General features: G+C 38.9%; 1 protein-coding gene across 7 annotated transcripts in view; it reads left to right on the top strand.

The window, feature by feature from the left end:
* CNTN4 (contactin 4) overlaps positions 1–15,800 on the top strand; it is a 1,025,129-nt gene that overhangs the window by 485,879 nt on the left and 523,450 nt on the right. For all 7 annotated transcript variants that reach the window (XM_070776310.1, XM_019985102.2, XM_070776305.1 and 4 more), the window contains one exon: positions 11,457–11,598. In XM_070776310.1, the coding sequence (XP_070632411.1) occupies positions 11,544–11,598 (55 nt within the window). In that variant the 5' untranslated portion in view covers positions 11,457–11,543. The remainder of the gene's footprint in view (positions 1–11,456; positions 11,599–15,800) is intronic.

The raw sequence follows: 15,800 nt of genomic DNA, 5'->3' as shown, positions 1-15,800 counted from the left end.
ATAGAACTAACCCACGAATAACCACTCATTGATCAGGGCAACAAAATACTTTTTAAAAACTGTCACATTTGACATTTCTGCTGTTCTTGTAAGGGAGGAAACTGTACCTTGGCATGCCAACGATTCTGAATCCTTATGCAATAAATCAGCTTCATCAGTTTGTGTCTGATGATGAAGAATCCCCACCAATGCAGAGAAAGGCAGCCTTTGCACAGAGGTTTATCAGCTGTCTCCTCTATTTTCCTTTTGGAATGTCCCTACTGTTGGGCCTGACACAATATGCTAAGGGGAAATTGGGCACTTACAGGTCTAGCCGAAAGCAGTGGAAGGAATACCAAAGAAGTATCTGACTTACTTGCCTCCCCAAGCTTCACTTTCTTATTTGACAAATGAGAATAATCATATACTTCTCTCCTTAAGTTATTGTGAGGATTAGATAGTTCATGTAACATCTTTGGATAGTAACAGACATAGTAAGTCCTCAAGAAAAAAGAACAACAAAAAAACCCCTCGTTTTCTTTGTCTACCTTTCTCTACCATCTTGCATACTGATGGATAGTACTCTGCTTAGTCGCTCAGTCGTGTCTGACTCTCTGTGACCCTATGAACTATAGCCTGCCCAGGCTCCTCTGTCCATAGGGATTTTCCAGGCAAGAATACTGGAATGAGTTACCATGCCCTTCCCCAGGAGATCTTCCCAACCCAGGGATAGAACCCAGGTCTCCCACATTGCAGGCTGATTCTTTACCATCTGAGCCACCAGGGAAGCCCAAGATACAGATAGATCTGAGTGCAAAAAAAAAAAAAAAAAAAAGTAAGGAGGTGAGCACTTGCTTAAATAGTTTTATATAATATGCAGCGCATTTCTGGAAAACTGTGCTATGCCAAAGAATAATTCAAAAGAGTTTGTCAAATCATCTGGAAATCACCTAACATCTGCTTGCAGACCTTGTCTAAAAGACAATGATACCGAGGTATGTTTACAGGAATTTAGCTTTTTCTTCAAGAAAATGATCTCCATGGGAAAATAAACTGGAAAGTGGACTAGAAGGCAAGTTCCATGATGACAGGATCTACTTTACTGTGACATCCAGTGCCTAGCACCGTGCCGGACATATTGCATTTATTCAACAAAGATTATTTAGATGAATATTGCTATATATTTCTATAAATTAATAGCACAGGATCTGGAATGTACAGTTTGTTTACCATCATATGAGCTGGCAAGCTATGGATAGAAATCCTGTTTTACCATTTCACTGAAAGGTAATTTCATGTCCCCATACTCCACGATAAGAAAGGAGACTTCTAAGTTTCCCCTAAGTGAGACAAAGTCCATGCTAAGATTTTATGGTGCTAACCATTTTATGTGCATTTGTTCACATACTTCCCTATGTACTTCTAATATAGGCAGCAGTGAATCTGTCATATAGATGAAAAAATTGGAACATCCAAATAGCTTTAACAAAACATTTTGTGCATTTGATACAGAAAACCAGTATTTGAACCTAGTCTGTTTCCAAAGGTCATATACAGTCTTGGGTCACACTGGCACACTTTACTGGCTGTCCACTGTTCCAAAACTCTAGAGCCCTTTACCCAGCCAGTAGAATAAAGCAAGCTCCATGAGGGCAGACTGTACCTGTCACATTCATTTCTGTATTATGTGGCATGTCAATTAGTAGAAATTTAGTTAATGACTTGGGAGTGAAGGACAGAGTGTAAATTATTTTAGCCTGTTTGTTTGTATAGCCTGTCATAATGTGTGCGTGTATGTTTGCCCACTTATTTCTACTTCTGATTAAGTAGGTACAGACTCTCTTTTAGGCTCCCAGTTATCTGATTTGGCTGTCCAAGCAATTGGCAAGCTGTGCATAATGATGAATATACTGGTAGCTTTACTTCCCCACTAAGTGCATCCAAGTAAAAGCACTGAAAGTCGTACGATTCTTGCCACTTAAAATCTGACACCTAATATATTAGGTATTAGAGTGTTTTGTGCTTACCTTTAGCTCTTCTTTGGTTTAGGTGATTAAAAAATGCCTGTTGCTGTCTGTATGTGCAACATGCTTCATTAACAGTGATTTATTTGGGAGTTTAAGCAGAATTGGCACTCTGCAGCACACCAGTGGGCAGAAGGAAAACAAACGTGAGATGGTTGCTAAAAACCCTTCTTTCCTGTTCTGTTGGTAGGAGCCTTAAGAAAATTTGCAAAGTTTACTACCCAATACCCAGAAAGCAAAACTAAAACTGTAGTCTCTGGGCAGGATCAGCTCCCCCAAGCCACCCAAGTTCCTCCATGCATTCTCCTCTGATGCTCAAGAGGGAATCTTATGGGTTATGAGTTGTTCCTCTTTGGCACAGTGAGCTTCCTGCATCCATGTCTCTCCTAAAGCCACATTCTTCCACTGCTTGTCCATCTTCATTTCCCAAAAAGTTTGCCTTCTCAAAGTTATGCTCAATTTTTTTAGTAGAATCCCGCTAAAGAGATTTTCTCTTACATTGCTTTCAACAACGCTGAATCATCACTGTCACTTTGCTGAAGAGAAAGTGTTTCAGTCTTTCAGTCATGTCTGACTCTTTGTGACCCTAAGGACTGTGGCTCTCCAGGCTCCTCTGTCCATGGGATTTCCCAGGCAAGAATACTAGAGTGAGTAGTCATTCCCTTTTCCAGGGGATCTTTCTGAACCAGGGATCAAACCCCCGTCTCCTGCATTGCCAGGAGTCACCAGGGAAGCCCACCGAAGAGAAAAGTAAGGCTAACCAAGGTTAAATGACTTGCCCAAGGTCAACAACTAATGGTAGATATGGGATTTAAAACCTCGTTTGTGTTAATTTGCAAACCATGTTGATTTTTTTTTTTTTTTAAACCATGTTAATTTTGTCATGTCTATTTGAAATGCTGTCTGGAAAGGATTCTGGGACTGCCCCTGGGCTAAGCAGGAGAAAGTACCATGCTCTGTTAGCATTGTCTTCCCCAGGCCTGGGAAGTGAATCATGGAGGTGTCGAGTCTTTTTCTGTCTTCTGTTATGATCTACTTCTGTTGTCCTTTTTTTGTACTGAGAGTATACATTCTAAAGCAAAAATAAAGTAACTGAGAAGCAGACTAAATAAGAGAGAAGTGCCGTGTATCTTTTACATTACAATTGCCTGTTTTTCTAATAAGCCTGTATTATAGTATTCAGTATTTAGGAGAATTTCTGTAGTGTGGATAAACATCTATACTATGAAGTTCAATTTTCAGGGTTGCTTTCTACTATGATGGAAATATTCTATATCTTGTTGGTGGTAGGGGTGATATACTGCATAATTTTTAAAATATTTTTTTTTAATTTTTGTTTATTTATTTGTCTGCACTGGGTCTTGAGTGGCGTGCAGAGTCTTTCGTTGCAGCAAGTGGAGGCTTAGTTCCCGGCCAGGGACTAAACCTGGGCCCCTGCATTAGGAGGATGGAGTCTTAACCGCTGACTACCAGGGAAGTTCCCGTGACTGCATAAATTTTGGAAATCTCAATAACCTTTATACTAAGAAGAATACATACTCGTATATGTGAAATATACTTCAGTAAACTTGTGGGGAAAAATACTCAGAGTTTATGTCCTGTCTCCATTACTTATCAGCTCTAACTAAAGACAATGTACTTACCCCTTAAATATAATATTGTTTTCTCCCTTAAAGAGTTGTTTTAAAGATTATATGAGTTAATACTTAGGAAGTGACTACCATGCAATACGTGCTTTGTGATGTCTATTTGTCATTTCCTTAGTTATTTCATATTACGTTCTACCATGGCATTGCCTCCAGAATTGTTTAATAGCTTAATCACACATTCTTTTATTTTGCTTATAAATTACATATATTGAGCTGGAAACTTTCACAAATAGATCTTTCATATATGGATAATTGCATAGTATACATAATATATATAATTGAATCTTTGAATACAAGGCTTTTCTATTTTTATCTAAATGATGCTAGAACACCACAAAGTATATCTGTTCATTTTTCAATTGAATTTTAAAAGTGTTCAGTATGTACATGTTCCTAAATAAATATTTATTCAAACCGAGGGATTGCAATGTGTATTTGAACATAATGCAAACATTATACATGGTAAGATGTTTAGGGTGAATTTGTGATATATACTTAGAAAACTAAGCAAATAAATAGAAAATTCTTAAGTCTTTAAAAATCTAACTATTACAAAAAGGAAAATATTAGTATACTCTGGGCCTTAGTTGAAAATTCATTAACCAAATTAAATTATGTAGCTAAATTTGGAAGAAAGTGGAACCAGGTACTTGTGTGTATGTTTATGTATGTGCATCTCTCATTGGGAGTGATTATAAAAGGAAATTGAATTGTCATCATTTATAAAAGAAACTAATATATATAATATCCCCAAATCGAGAAATAGTAGTATAAGCATTTTTATGAAGATTAAGATACTTGCCAGAAAGGCAACTTGTTTTCCTTGGGAAGAAGTTGTGTCAGGGAGTAGAAGTGTTTAAGCTATGTTTATGAATCACTTTAATAAAAGTAAAAAGTAAATACAACTTTGGAAAGTTGTACAGTAAGTGATTACCTGGTGGAGACTATGAATAGTAGATATGTATTTATGGCTGGGTATTAAATTGCAGTAATGGAACCATACACAGAACTTAAAAGCAATGTATCAGTATCTCAAACAACTTTGATGTGTGAGAAGATGGTGTCATCTGAGAAATTGTGAGATGTCTAATTGGTTATGGCAAAGACATACTGACCACTGTTCATTTGACAGATTAAATCCTTTGAATGCACACCCTTTCTCTGATATATGATGCATCAGGGCTTCAGTGATTCTTAGAAGCAACCTGATCTAGATCTTCCTTTTATTGGTAAAGAAACTTGCCCAACAAGTAAATAACAGGACTGACCTAGGAACCACGTTGTTCTGAATCTCAATCCTGTGATCTTTTGAAATGGCACAGTGATTATTGGAATACTTTTATTTTTTTTTAAGATGGTCTCCTGAGTAGCAAAGTGTAAAGGTCTAACATCAATGTAGAGTAAGGTTTTATAAGGAGAAAGTGTGTTGAAAAAGTAATAGTGCATATATACTCTAAGAAACTTTAATAAGAGATTTTTCAAAATTAGTGTGTAGAATCTTTTGGCACTCAAAATGTGTAAAAGATGTCCTTCAATGACTGAATTGATAAGATGTTGACTCTGCTTTTATGCCAGAGTGAATATTAATATAATCATTATATTTCTGGTTAAAATTGCCACAAGTGGCAGACACCACATGGTCTAGAAAGCCTTTAAAAATAGGGGTAATTGTCTACCTTAGCTGATCCTCTGTAGTTCCTCAAAGTCCTCTGTAATATGATCTTATGATGGAAATAGTCCCAATCAGCTATTGAGTAGGTGAGTACCATCTATATAAGATGGTACATCTCATGTATGCCTACCTGTTGGTTAATTGATGCAGTTTTCCAAATGTATTATTCAAACATTTTATATCTTCTTTACACTATTCTCTTCATATTTTAAGATGCTTGGGACACGCTATTCAAAGAGAAACCAAGCAAGACACATTTTCTCACCTTCCTGGCAGACTGCTTATTGCACTGTCCACTGAAGCAGGGACGATCTCAAAGAAACAGTTGTGGAAATATGTTTCTTGTAGAATATAGAGTAAAAATCTGGTGCAAGGAGACAATGTATTAAGCTAATTTGATTGATATTAATTTTCATTGTCCAAGAAAAACCTGTAGACCAGATACCGTAGGATACACAGTATAGAGTATCTATACCACTAAGCTGGTATACAAACTAAGTTATATAATCAGTAATCTTTTCTACCCAGCTGAATTGTCATGCCCTTGTGGATAGAGACCTTGACCTTGACTCTGCATTCTGCATATAGCCATGTGAATAATGAGCACTCAAATATATGTGTTGACTGATTGAATATTAAGATTTGACTACATACCATCTTCCCTTGAAATGATTGACAGCTGGCTTTCTGAGGAAGCTGAATTTCTGTCTTGCTTTCAGTTCTGCTCACTGCTTTCTTGCCATTATGATTGACTGCACCCCTTATTAGTTAATTTTAGAATTAGAAAATGCTCAGCTATACACTGGGAACTGTGGATGATCATTTTTAACATTCTTGCCTTAAGAATGGCTGCATTCTAAATAGTAATTAGCCAGAAAATAATCATTCTTGTTGTTTTTACACTTAAAGGGAGAAAAACTTCACAGTTGTGTTCTTGACAAGAAGAATTATGAATTGACACTAGTGAAATATGGTCTTCTAACAAAGTCTCAGCTCTAAAACCCATGCTCCACTTTATATTATGAATATCACACAGATTGTGTACCTCTGATCAGTGATGCTGGCTTCTGTTTCTGCAGAACAGCATGAAAAGCAGAGTTAGAAAAGAGGCAGCATCAGAACTTTATGTCATTATATGAAAGACACATCACTTTACTTACATTTCTGTCCATGTGTTAGAAAAGAGAAGTATGAAGTAGGAAGACATAGATTTGAACACTGGCTCTGTTGATTTAGAGATGTTTGACCTTGAACAAGTTCCGTAGACTCTCATAGTCTAATTTCCAGTATTATAGTTTTATAGAGGATAGTGACATCTGACCCCGAAGTGTTGCTATGAAGGTTAAATGAAAAGGGAATATCAAAGCACATGGTAGACACATGAAAGATGTTAGCTAAATTTATTCTTTCTCTGACACTGTTTATTGATTTCCTGCTCTGTGCCATGTACTATCCCATGAGCCTCTTAAATACCAATGATTAAGACAAATATTCCTACCTTTATGAAGTTTACAATCTGAGAGGAAATTTGAACTTATAATAATAATAATAATGGAGATTTACTTTTAAAACATAAATTGGGTAAAGTTTACAACACATGTGTGCAAAAGACAGGGTTCATGGTTTGAGTCCCAAACTGTAGACAAGCAAGTCTGTTTACAAAGATTAAGTGACTTTCCAAAATTGATAACTAGTGGCAAAACCTGGAAGAAAGAACTTAATTCCAATCTAGTGTTTTTATACATGAGGTTGTGAAAAATAACATACTTAGTATTTAGAGACGCAGATCCCCTGTTGACCAGAGGAGACAGGCAAAGGGCAGGACTAGATATTCTGTGATTCTGGGGGTTACATGTAAAGCAGATCCCCATACAGGGAAACCAAATATATTCAGAACTTTCCCCTGTTTAAAATCATCCCCATCCTCCTCCTAATCTTCATATTCAACTCTTTTCTCTGGCCAGGGAAGGTGAGGGTGGAGAACTGCATAGGGTCTCAGTTGTGGCACGTGAGATCTGCATGAGGGCTCCTCTTTGTCTGCCCAGGCTTCTCCGTAATTGTGGCATGTGGGCTCCAGAGCTCATGGGCTCAGTAGTTGTGGCGCATGGGCTTGGTTGCCCCATAGCATATGGGATCTTAGTTTCCCAACTAGGGATCAGACCTGCCTCGCCTGCATTGAAAGGCAGATTCTTAACCAATGGATCACTAGAGAATTCTCCACAGTCTTTAATATATAGTCAACATCCTTTGGGGATCAGGCCCGTGGCTTAGGTGGTGGTGTACTATCTTTAACAAGGGAGATTACTAAGTGTCAAGGTCCTGTCCTCAGTGCCTTCCATACTTTCTCTTTAGACTACACAATAAGCCTGCATTATGGGTATTTTGGACATGAACTTAAGCAAGCTCCAGGAGATAGTTGGAGGACAGGGAGGCCTGGTGTGCTGCAGTCCATGGGGTTGCAAAGAGTCAGACATCATTTAGCAACTGAACAGCAACATGGGTATTATTGTCATTACAGATGAGCCACACTGCTAGAGAATGTAGATTCAAGCGTAGTGTCAGATGTGAGTCTGTCCACTTTGCTCCTTCCATTATCTTGCTTTGCAGTAACTTGAACACTCTCTAAATTTTCATTTTCCATGTCCGTGTCACTTGACTTGGCATTTCCTTCCTCCCTCTTATTTATCCTTTAAGACTCAGTTCAAACTATTAGCCCCTTTGGAGAACTTTTTTTTTTTTTTTTTTTTGTATTTATTTGTTGTTTATTTGGCTGTGTTGGTTCTTAGTTGTGTCATGCAGGAGCTTTCGTTGCAGTGCAGGGACTCTAGTTGTGGCTGTGAAGCATGTGGGTTTAGTTGCCCCAAGATATGTAGGATCTTAGTTCCCCAGTCAGGGATCAAACCCATGTCCCCTGAATTGCAAGGTGAATTTTTAACACTAGTCCACCAGGAAAGTCCCTGGAGAACATTCTTGAAGCCCCTGCCCTACCCCATCCCCTGGCTCAGTTAGACGATGTTCCTTTGCATCCTTAGCACCTTGTCCTTCATAGATCTATCATGTGAATCACTGAAATACAATGACTGGTTTAAACGCCTTTTTTGCCAAGTTAACAGTGAGCTCCTTGAGGGCAGGGCTCTTACCTCTCTGCACATACAACCCCTAGCCCTGCCTCTGCCCCCTAGTTAGCACATCTGCTTATTCATAGAGCTGAAATAGAACTATTTGGATACCAGCAGATTTTTAATTTAGTAGAGTGCTAAAACTAATCTTTATGTGATTAAACCCTATATGTAGAACCAGGACATGTAAGGAAGAACTGAATCATGATTTGTCTTAAACACTATATACTGAGTTCTTCAGCATGACTGTTGGAATATGAATTGTTTGAAGAGTTGGAGGCTAGAGGAGTTTTGCTCTGTGGAGTTCTGTGTAGAGATACACTGTGGAATTCTCAATTATTCATCTCCTTCTGGCTCTGCCAGCAAAAGCTCTCCAGTCCTGTTTCATTGTGTGGCCTCCTCCCCAGGATTTACGAGTCTAATTCTTGGTCAAGGTCCCACCGTTAGTGCTGAGTACACTACCTTTTGCTACAACCACCTTAGGATAAACCAGAGAGAGCTCTCAGCTGCAGGGAAGATCCATGACTGCCATAACTCTCGCCTCATCCCACAGCTTGCTTTCTGGTTCTGGCAGAAAACCGAAATTACAAAACTTTGTATCCTGCACCACAGCCCCACATGAGATTCATGAATCTTCACCTCCCTTCAGAAAACCCAGTTCTCTACTTAAGACTGCCCACCAGACAAATTACTGTCAACTGCCCCATTATTTCTGATTAGTGAAGGTGAGCCTTACCTACTGAGAGGTAAATAAATGCCAATCGGGTTCTTGAAATCCTTCATCCTTAAAAATATACAGCTCTTAACAGAACGTGCACTGTAAACAGCATCCTATCATGAATCAAATCTTTATGGTATAATTGGATACATTTTCTAAATTAATTTTAATTGCTTCAAGAAACTGCTTAACATTGTAGATCAATCCCCAGGTCTGAGATGACATTTCCCTCACAAAATTAATTATTAATAACCTGATCATTTGCTAAAAACATTAATAGTTTTCATTGATCAGCACATCCTGTTTATCTAAAATGGCCTAATCACCATGCATGTCAGAAGAGTATTTCAACATATCCAATTAGAGACACAACCTGCTTTTCAGCCACATCAGCAGATCAGAAGTTAAGAGTCCCTTTTGTCTTCACAACATATCTAGTCTGGTTTTATCAGAAACTGAGCTATTTAAGGGCACAAAGGACAGGAGAGTTCTCTAATGATGGTTCTTCACTTTCTATAAGCTTCCTGGTAAACATAAAGGCTTCTAAGTGATCACATGGTATCAATTAATGCTAAGAGCGCTTGATTAACGAGCTTGTGTTGGTCCATGTTCTCATGTAAACCTGTGTTCCGTCTGTGTTTTTCCTGATAAGTGGCAGTGAGATGAGAAGCCTCAGGTTATCATCAGCTTAAAAAAGAAAATCTCAGGGATACAGTAGTAATCATATCTAGCATTTGTATGGTGCTGTGTGGTTTTCAAAGAGGTTTCGTTTACTTAACTAAGAAGAGTCTTTTGAAACAAGCTTGGGAGGGAGGCTCTGTGGGATAAATACCCAGGACCCTGTGACTTGTTATAACCTAAGCTGTAAAGAGAATGTGTCTCATGGTTCCTTAAATTTCTCGTTTATTCGATTAAATGATGAATAGGAAGAAGGATTCTGCTCATCTTTCAAATCCCAGTGGGAGCTCATCTCCTTTATGAAGTCCAGAAATGTCCCTCCTTTCCTTCACAATGGCATGTCGTGTTGCAGTTTTATGAAACTGTAGGGAGCTTGTACCCCATTGGAGTAGGAGATCCCTAGAGCTAGAGCTGGGATCTCTGTTTTGGCAGGTCCCATGCCTCACTAGTGTCTGGCAAGCAAAAGGCACTCCACAGATGCATAAATCCATGACTGGCTCGCAGGATGGACGGGAGAAGAGATGAGTGAATGAGAACAAGCCAAGCACGATGGACGGGAGAAGGGATGAGTGAATGAGAACAAGCCAAGCACAGTGTGGATTCTGTTTTATTGAGGTCATGTTGCAAAACTTTGGCACCTAAAGGCAGCTCAGCTTTGTTTGATTCCCTCGGCATTTTAAAAAATACTGTGAACTGATTTCCTACATTTAAAACTTGGGAGATTTTCAAAATAAATACTAGTATTTTCAACTGTTCTTTGATAAGTTGTAAATGCCTCTGCAACCCTGGGTTTGTACCCCTCATGTTGGCCATCAGCACGAGCTGAGGGGTACCTGCCCCTTCAAACAGAACAAGCCTGTGCCCTTCTGAGGGCTCATGAGTGCCTCCTGCTTAGCCCATCCACTTTCCTGCTATGTAGATTGTACACAGAACAAGTAGCCTCTCTTCACCATGGAGTTTTCCTGTTCTAAGATTCCTGGCTAACAGAAGAATTGCTGTTCTCACTCATGCCCTGGATTTGTACAAAAGAACCTAGTAGATAGCTACTCATAGTTGGTAGGATTTTTGTCTGTAGGCACTGGAGCTGCACATTTCTGTTGTGTTTTAGGGATGAAACATAGAGTATTGGGGGAAAAATACTTGAAATCATGGGGTGGTTATTTATTTTTCACACATTTAATTCCATTCTAAGACTTCAGAATTTCTCCTTAAGGTCCATCAGGTCCTATTCTGTTCAATGACATTTCTTCTGTATTCACTATTTTGGGTATATTATTAATTGGAAAATAAAAAGCACAGCACCTGGATATTAAGGGACTGGAAAGGAACTTATAAAACGTAATTCAGTCCCCTGCCTTCGGGTTGGTTCTCTTCTAATCAGAAGCTGTTCTTACCTTCACTCAGTAGCCACAGGGATCTATCTGCCCCAGTCTCTACCCCAGTATCATTGGGAAGAAGGAAAAGAGGCTTATTTGCTTCATATTCAAAATTTAACATGCTTTCTCTTTTTCAGTAGTAGTTTTCCAAAAGTCACTTTTATTCATATTCAGTAAATTTGCAGAGACCACAAGGAGAAGTATTCCCAGATCTCATTGTCATGTCTCTTCTCCTCCACAGATTAAAGGTTGAACACAACTTTAAAGAAGCAGCCATTCTATTCACTTGTTATTGGACTTGAAACTCCTTTGACCTCGGAAACTGAAGATGAGGTTGCCATGGGAACTGCTGGTACTGCAATCCTTCATGTTGTGCCTTGCAGGTAGAGTGTCATTTGAAAACTTTTTGATTTAAAAATGCCACTGTATTTCACACTAATTCAAAAGTGGGCCTTCACTTTAGATGGCAATGATAAAATAGTAAGAGTACACGCTACTATGACATAGCGTTTGCTGACACCACTGAATGTACTCTCCTGATGGTCTTTTAGCGCCTCTTTTCATGGTGTTGTATCCAGAGCTAGACACTGATGTTTCGCCTGTCTGTCTGGTCCTTTTAGAGTTGTTTGAGCTATTATTTGGTTTGAAAGTTGTTATTTTTGCTCATTCCAGCACTCAACTGTACAGAGATATTGGGCAATAAAGCTGCTTAGTCTTGTGTATTGCCTACTTTGATGTCAGTGGATGGAACTTTATCTGGATGACGCTTTCAATGTCTTTGTTGATATCACACCATCCTTTCATACCTTTGTTTTCATTTGAGTACACCTATGGTTTAGCAGGAGCCATAAGCATAGACATGAGGCTTTTACCATACTTTCATGGCCAGCTGCTAGGCAAGGGCTTTGAGAAGTTCAGACATGCTGTTTATTACCTTCTTGGCTCTCTGGAAGATAGGAGCCTGCTAGCTGACATACAGAACTCAGTGCTGATGCGGCCTATGTCCAGTATGCACTGAGAGTTGGTTTCCAGGTTGGGATTGTGGGAGTCTTTCCATGTCTTTTTGAAATAAAACTAGTTGATCTGTTTTGTTATTCAGAGTGTCAAGTCCAAGACAGATACCTGGAATATATTTATGTTTTTATACCATAAAATAAAAGAGACTTTTTTAGTCATCACTTAACTTGATTCATGCATTCATTCAAATAATGTTACTGAGTACCTTACAGAGAAACAGAACAGTGTTAACATCTGTGGATATGCTCCTATGCAAGAAAGACACAGAAGTCTATTAGCTGAGTTCTAGAGCCGTACTGACTTACAGCTGCTGCTGCTCCTGCTAAGTCACTTCAGTCGTGTTCGACTCTGTGTGACCCCATAGATGGCAGCCCACCAGGCTCCCCTATCCCTGGGATTCTCCAGGCCAGAACACTGGAGTGGGTTGCCATTTCCTTCTCCAATGCATGAAAGTGAAAAGTGAAAGTGAAGTCGCTCAGTCGTGTCCGACCCTTCGCAACCCCATGGACTGCAGCCCACCAGGCTCCTCCATCCATGGATTACAGTAAATTACCGCGATTACTGTGTAATTAAAGGTAGTAATGGTAGTAATCCTGTATGTGGATCTCTTATGCATGCCAGACACTGCACTAAGCACTCAGTGTACTTTATTTCATTATCTCATGATCACTAAGAAGTATTTACTCTATTTTTATCACTGTTATTATTAATATTATTACTAAACCATTAAAAACTTAAGAAACTCATCAAAGGTCACCATGCTAGGAGATGGTAGAGCTAATAAGGTTCAGTCTCAGAGCTGACTAACTCCACATTCCATAGTTTTGACCAACATGTTATTCAGTCTTGTAGCTTTCTCATTGATTTCTTTAGTGTATGATTGTAAATTACTCTTTAAATTTTGGCTTTCATTCTTCCTGCTGCTGCTGCTGCTAAGTCACATCAGTCATGTCCAACTCTGTGCGACCCCATAGACGGCAGCCCACCAGGCTCCCCCATCCCTGGGATTCTCCAGGCAAGAACACTGGAGTGGGTTGCCATTTCCTTCTTCAATGCATGAAAGTGAAAAGTGAAAATGAAGTTGCTCAGTCGTGTCCGACTCTTCGTGACCCCATGGACTGCAGCCTACCAGGCTCCTCCATCCATGGGAGTCTCCAGGCAAGAGTACTGGAGTGGGTTGCCAGTGCCTTCTCCCGCTGTGGCATATAATATTAGGCTTATCATTCTTCCTAGGTTTTTCTAAATGTGAACCGCCATCCACTTAGAAACTTTAGAAAACCCTAGCTTCAAAGCCTGCACTTCTTTCCTTAGTTAGGTTTACAGCATCCTCACCATTCCCTGCTTATGGTCCTGTTGGCATCTAGCTGTCTCTTTTAGAAATATTACTTCTCACCCTCATCTGCTCAGGAGCTAAATGTCCACCACACAGCAGATGCCTCAGGTTCTGTGCCTCACTTCCTTTCTCCAGTCTTTTCATGAGCCTTGATCCTCCTGAAAGTCCTCAACTGGGACAATCTGTCTCTAACTTCTCCTGACTCTAAGATAAACGTCTACTTTAAAGTACAAGATCATGAATCAGTGTCTCAGTATTTGATTATAGCAATCTGTGGTCAAATTAACCCACTGTACACAGTAGATAACAAGAAATCAAAGGGTTAAAAACCAGTGAAGCCATTAATCTCTTCAGTGGTGTTTTAGAAAAACTAGAAATTCTCACCCAAGATGTGTACCTGTATCTTTTTTATGCACTTAACCTTTTGCAGGAAATCATTATATTGATTTTTTGAGGTGAGTCTTTTGTGAACTGGTTTACATGGCATTAATATTCCCTTACCATATGCCTTCTTCAGTGTAGGTAAAGTCAAGCATTAATTAATGTTTTTGTTTTCTTGCTATTTGTCTTGATTTCATGAATTTACATAGTACTCGACACTGAATTCTGAACAGATTTCTTTAACTGCTCTTTCTTTTCCTTTTCTAACTTTCTTAGTTGTGTATTTCTTGATTAGTTTTTGGCAAGGAAAACAGTTTGTCAATTATGTTTATCATAATTACTGAATCTCAAATATGCTTTTTTTGTGTGATCTTTTTTCCTAAACAAGGTAGAAGATCCAAATAAATACACAGGTTTCTCCTACACGAGATGCACCTTAAAAGGTCTGCTAATTATTTAAGGAATTGATTAGTAATTTATGGTACAAGGACAGTGTTCTCTCTTACAAAGCTAGACTCAGTCTCTCACAACAATTTAAAACAAAATGTGACTATTGATGCTTAGTAGTCTGAAAATTCAGTCTCTACAAAATTGAGTTTTATTTTTCTCCCTCTTAATTTAAACAGGGAGCTCATAACCCTACTACTTAGAAGAACAAGGAAGCTAGTAAATGAATGAAGCATTCTTAAGGTCACACTGACTCCTTCTGACAACAGGCAGTATAGGTGACTTTGAGAAACTGGACAAAACTTGTCCTATTAACGTGCCAACTGGTGCCCCACTCTGCTCCTATATGCCAGGTCTCCCAGTTTTTAGCTTTTATGAATAAATCTAATTATTGTTGCCAATCAATTCAAATTAATTTTAAAATAAAAATTGAAAGACTGTATGAGGACCTTCTTGGTGGTTCAGTGGTTAAGACTTCATCTTCCAGTGGAGGGGGTTGCAGGTTCCATCCCTGGTTGGGAAGCTAAGATCCCACATGCCTTGCGGCCGCAAGATACCAAGAATACCAAATACCAAATACCAAGAAACATAAAACAGAAACAAGACTGTAATAAATTCCATAAAGACTTTTAAGAAATTATCCACATTTTTGAAACATCTTTAAATAAATAAAAGGCTGTGTGAAGCAAATCAGAATGGCCTTCCGGCAAGATGCTGTTCCTAGTTCACCAGGTTGCAAAGTCTGTTTCAAGCACTTAGTTTCTGTTATGAGACACAGTACCAAATAAGTAGACCTTAGGGTCTCTGTACTAATTCTTCCTTTACCTAATAATGCTCTTCCCTTGAATGTCCCTATCTGTTGCCCTCTGGCCTTCTTTGAATCTGTGCTCAAATGCCACCTAATCAATAAGACTTTTCTTGACCACAGCAGATAAATAAAAGTAAATTAAAATAGCAGTAATTCCTTTCACCAACATTGTATACCCCTCTTCTTTCGTTTTCTTCAGAGGTCTTACCAGTATATGAATAGCTATGTGTTTTATTTGTCTTTATGCCGAATACCTTTCCCTACCAGACTGAAGCTTTGTTAAGGCAGGCATTTTGCATCTTTTTAGGTCACGGCTGTATGCCCAGCATCTCCGAACTGCATGGTACATAGTGCCAGTCACTGAATAAATAACCATATGTCAAATGAACAAATGCTGAGTACTGACCAGACATGAGTAAGAGAAAGCTGATCTCCAATTCCCACCTGTGCACTGGATCCAAGGCATGCCATCTCCTTCATGTTAAGGCAGTGAACCAGCCACCTCTAAGCATATAAATGTGTTTTTAAAATTAGATATAACATATGCAGTATTAAAATTTGTTGGTGTGCCTTGAACTCTATCTCTTGGTGTAGCACCC

The sequence above is a fragment of the Bos indicus genome, chromosome 22 (genome assembly GCF_029378745.1).
Source record: "Bos indicus isolate NIAB-ARS_2022 breed Sahiwal x Tharparkar chromosome 22, NIAB-ARS_B.indTharparkar_mat_pri_1.0, whole genome shotgun sequence".
Taxonomy (NCBI): Eukaryota; Metazoa; Chordata; class Mammalia; order Artiodactyla; family Bovidae; genus Bos; species Bos indicus.
This window is presented reverse-complemented; position numbering and strand designations above follow the sequence as displayed.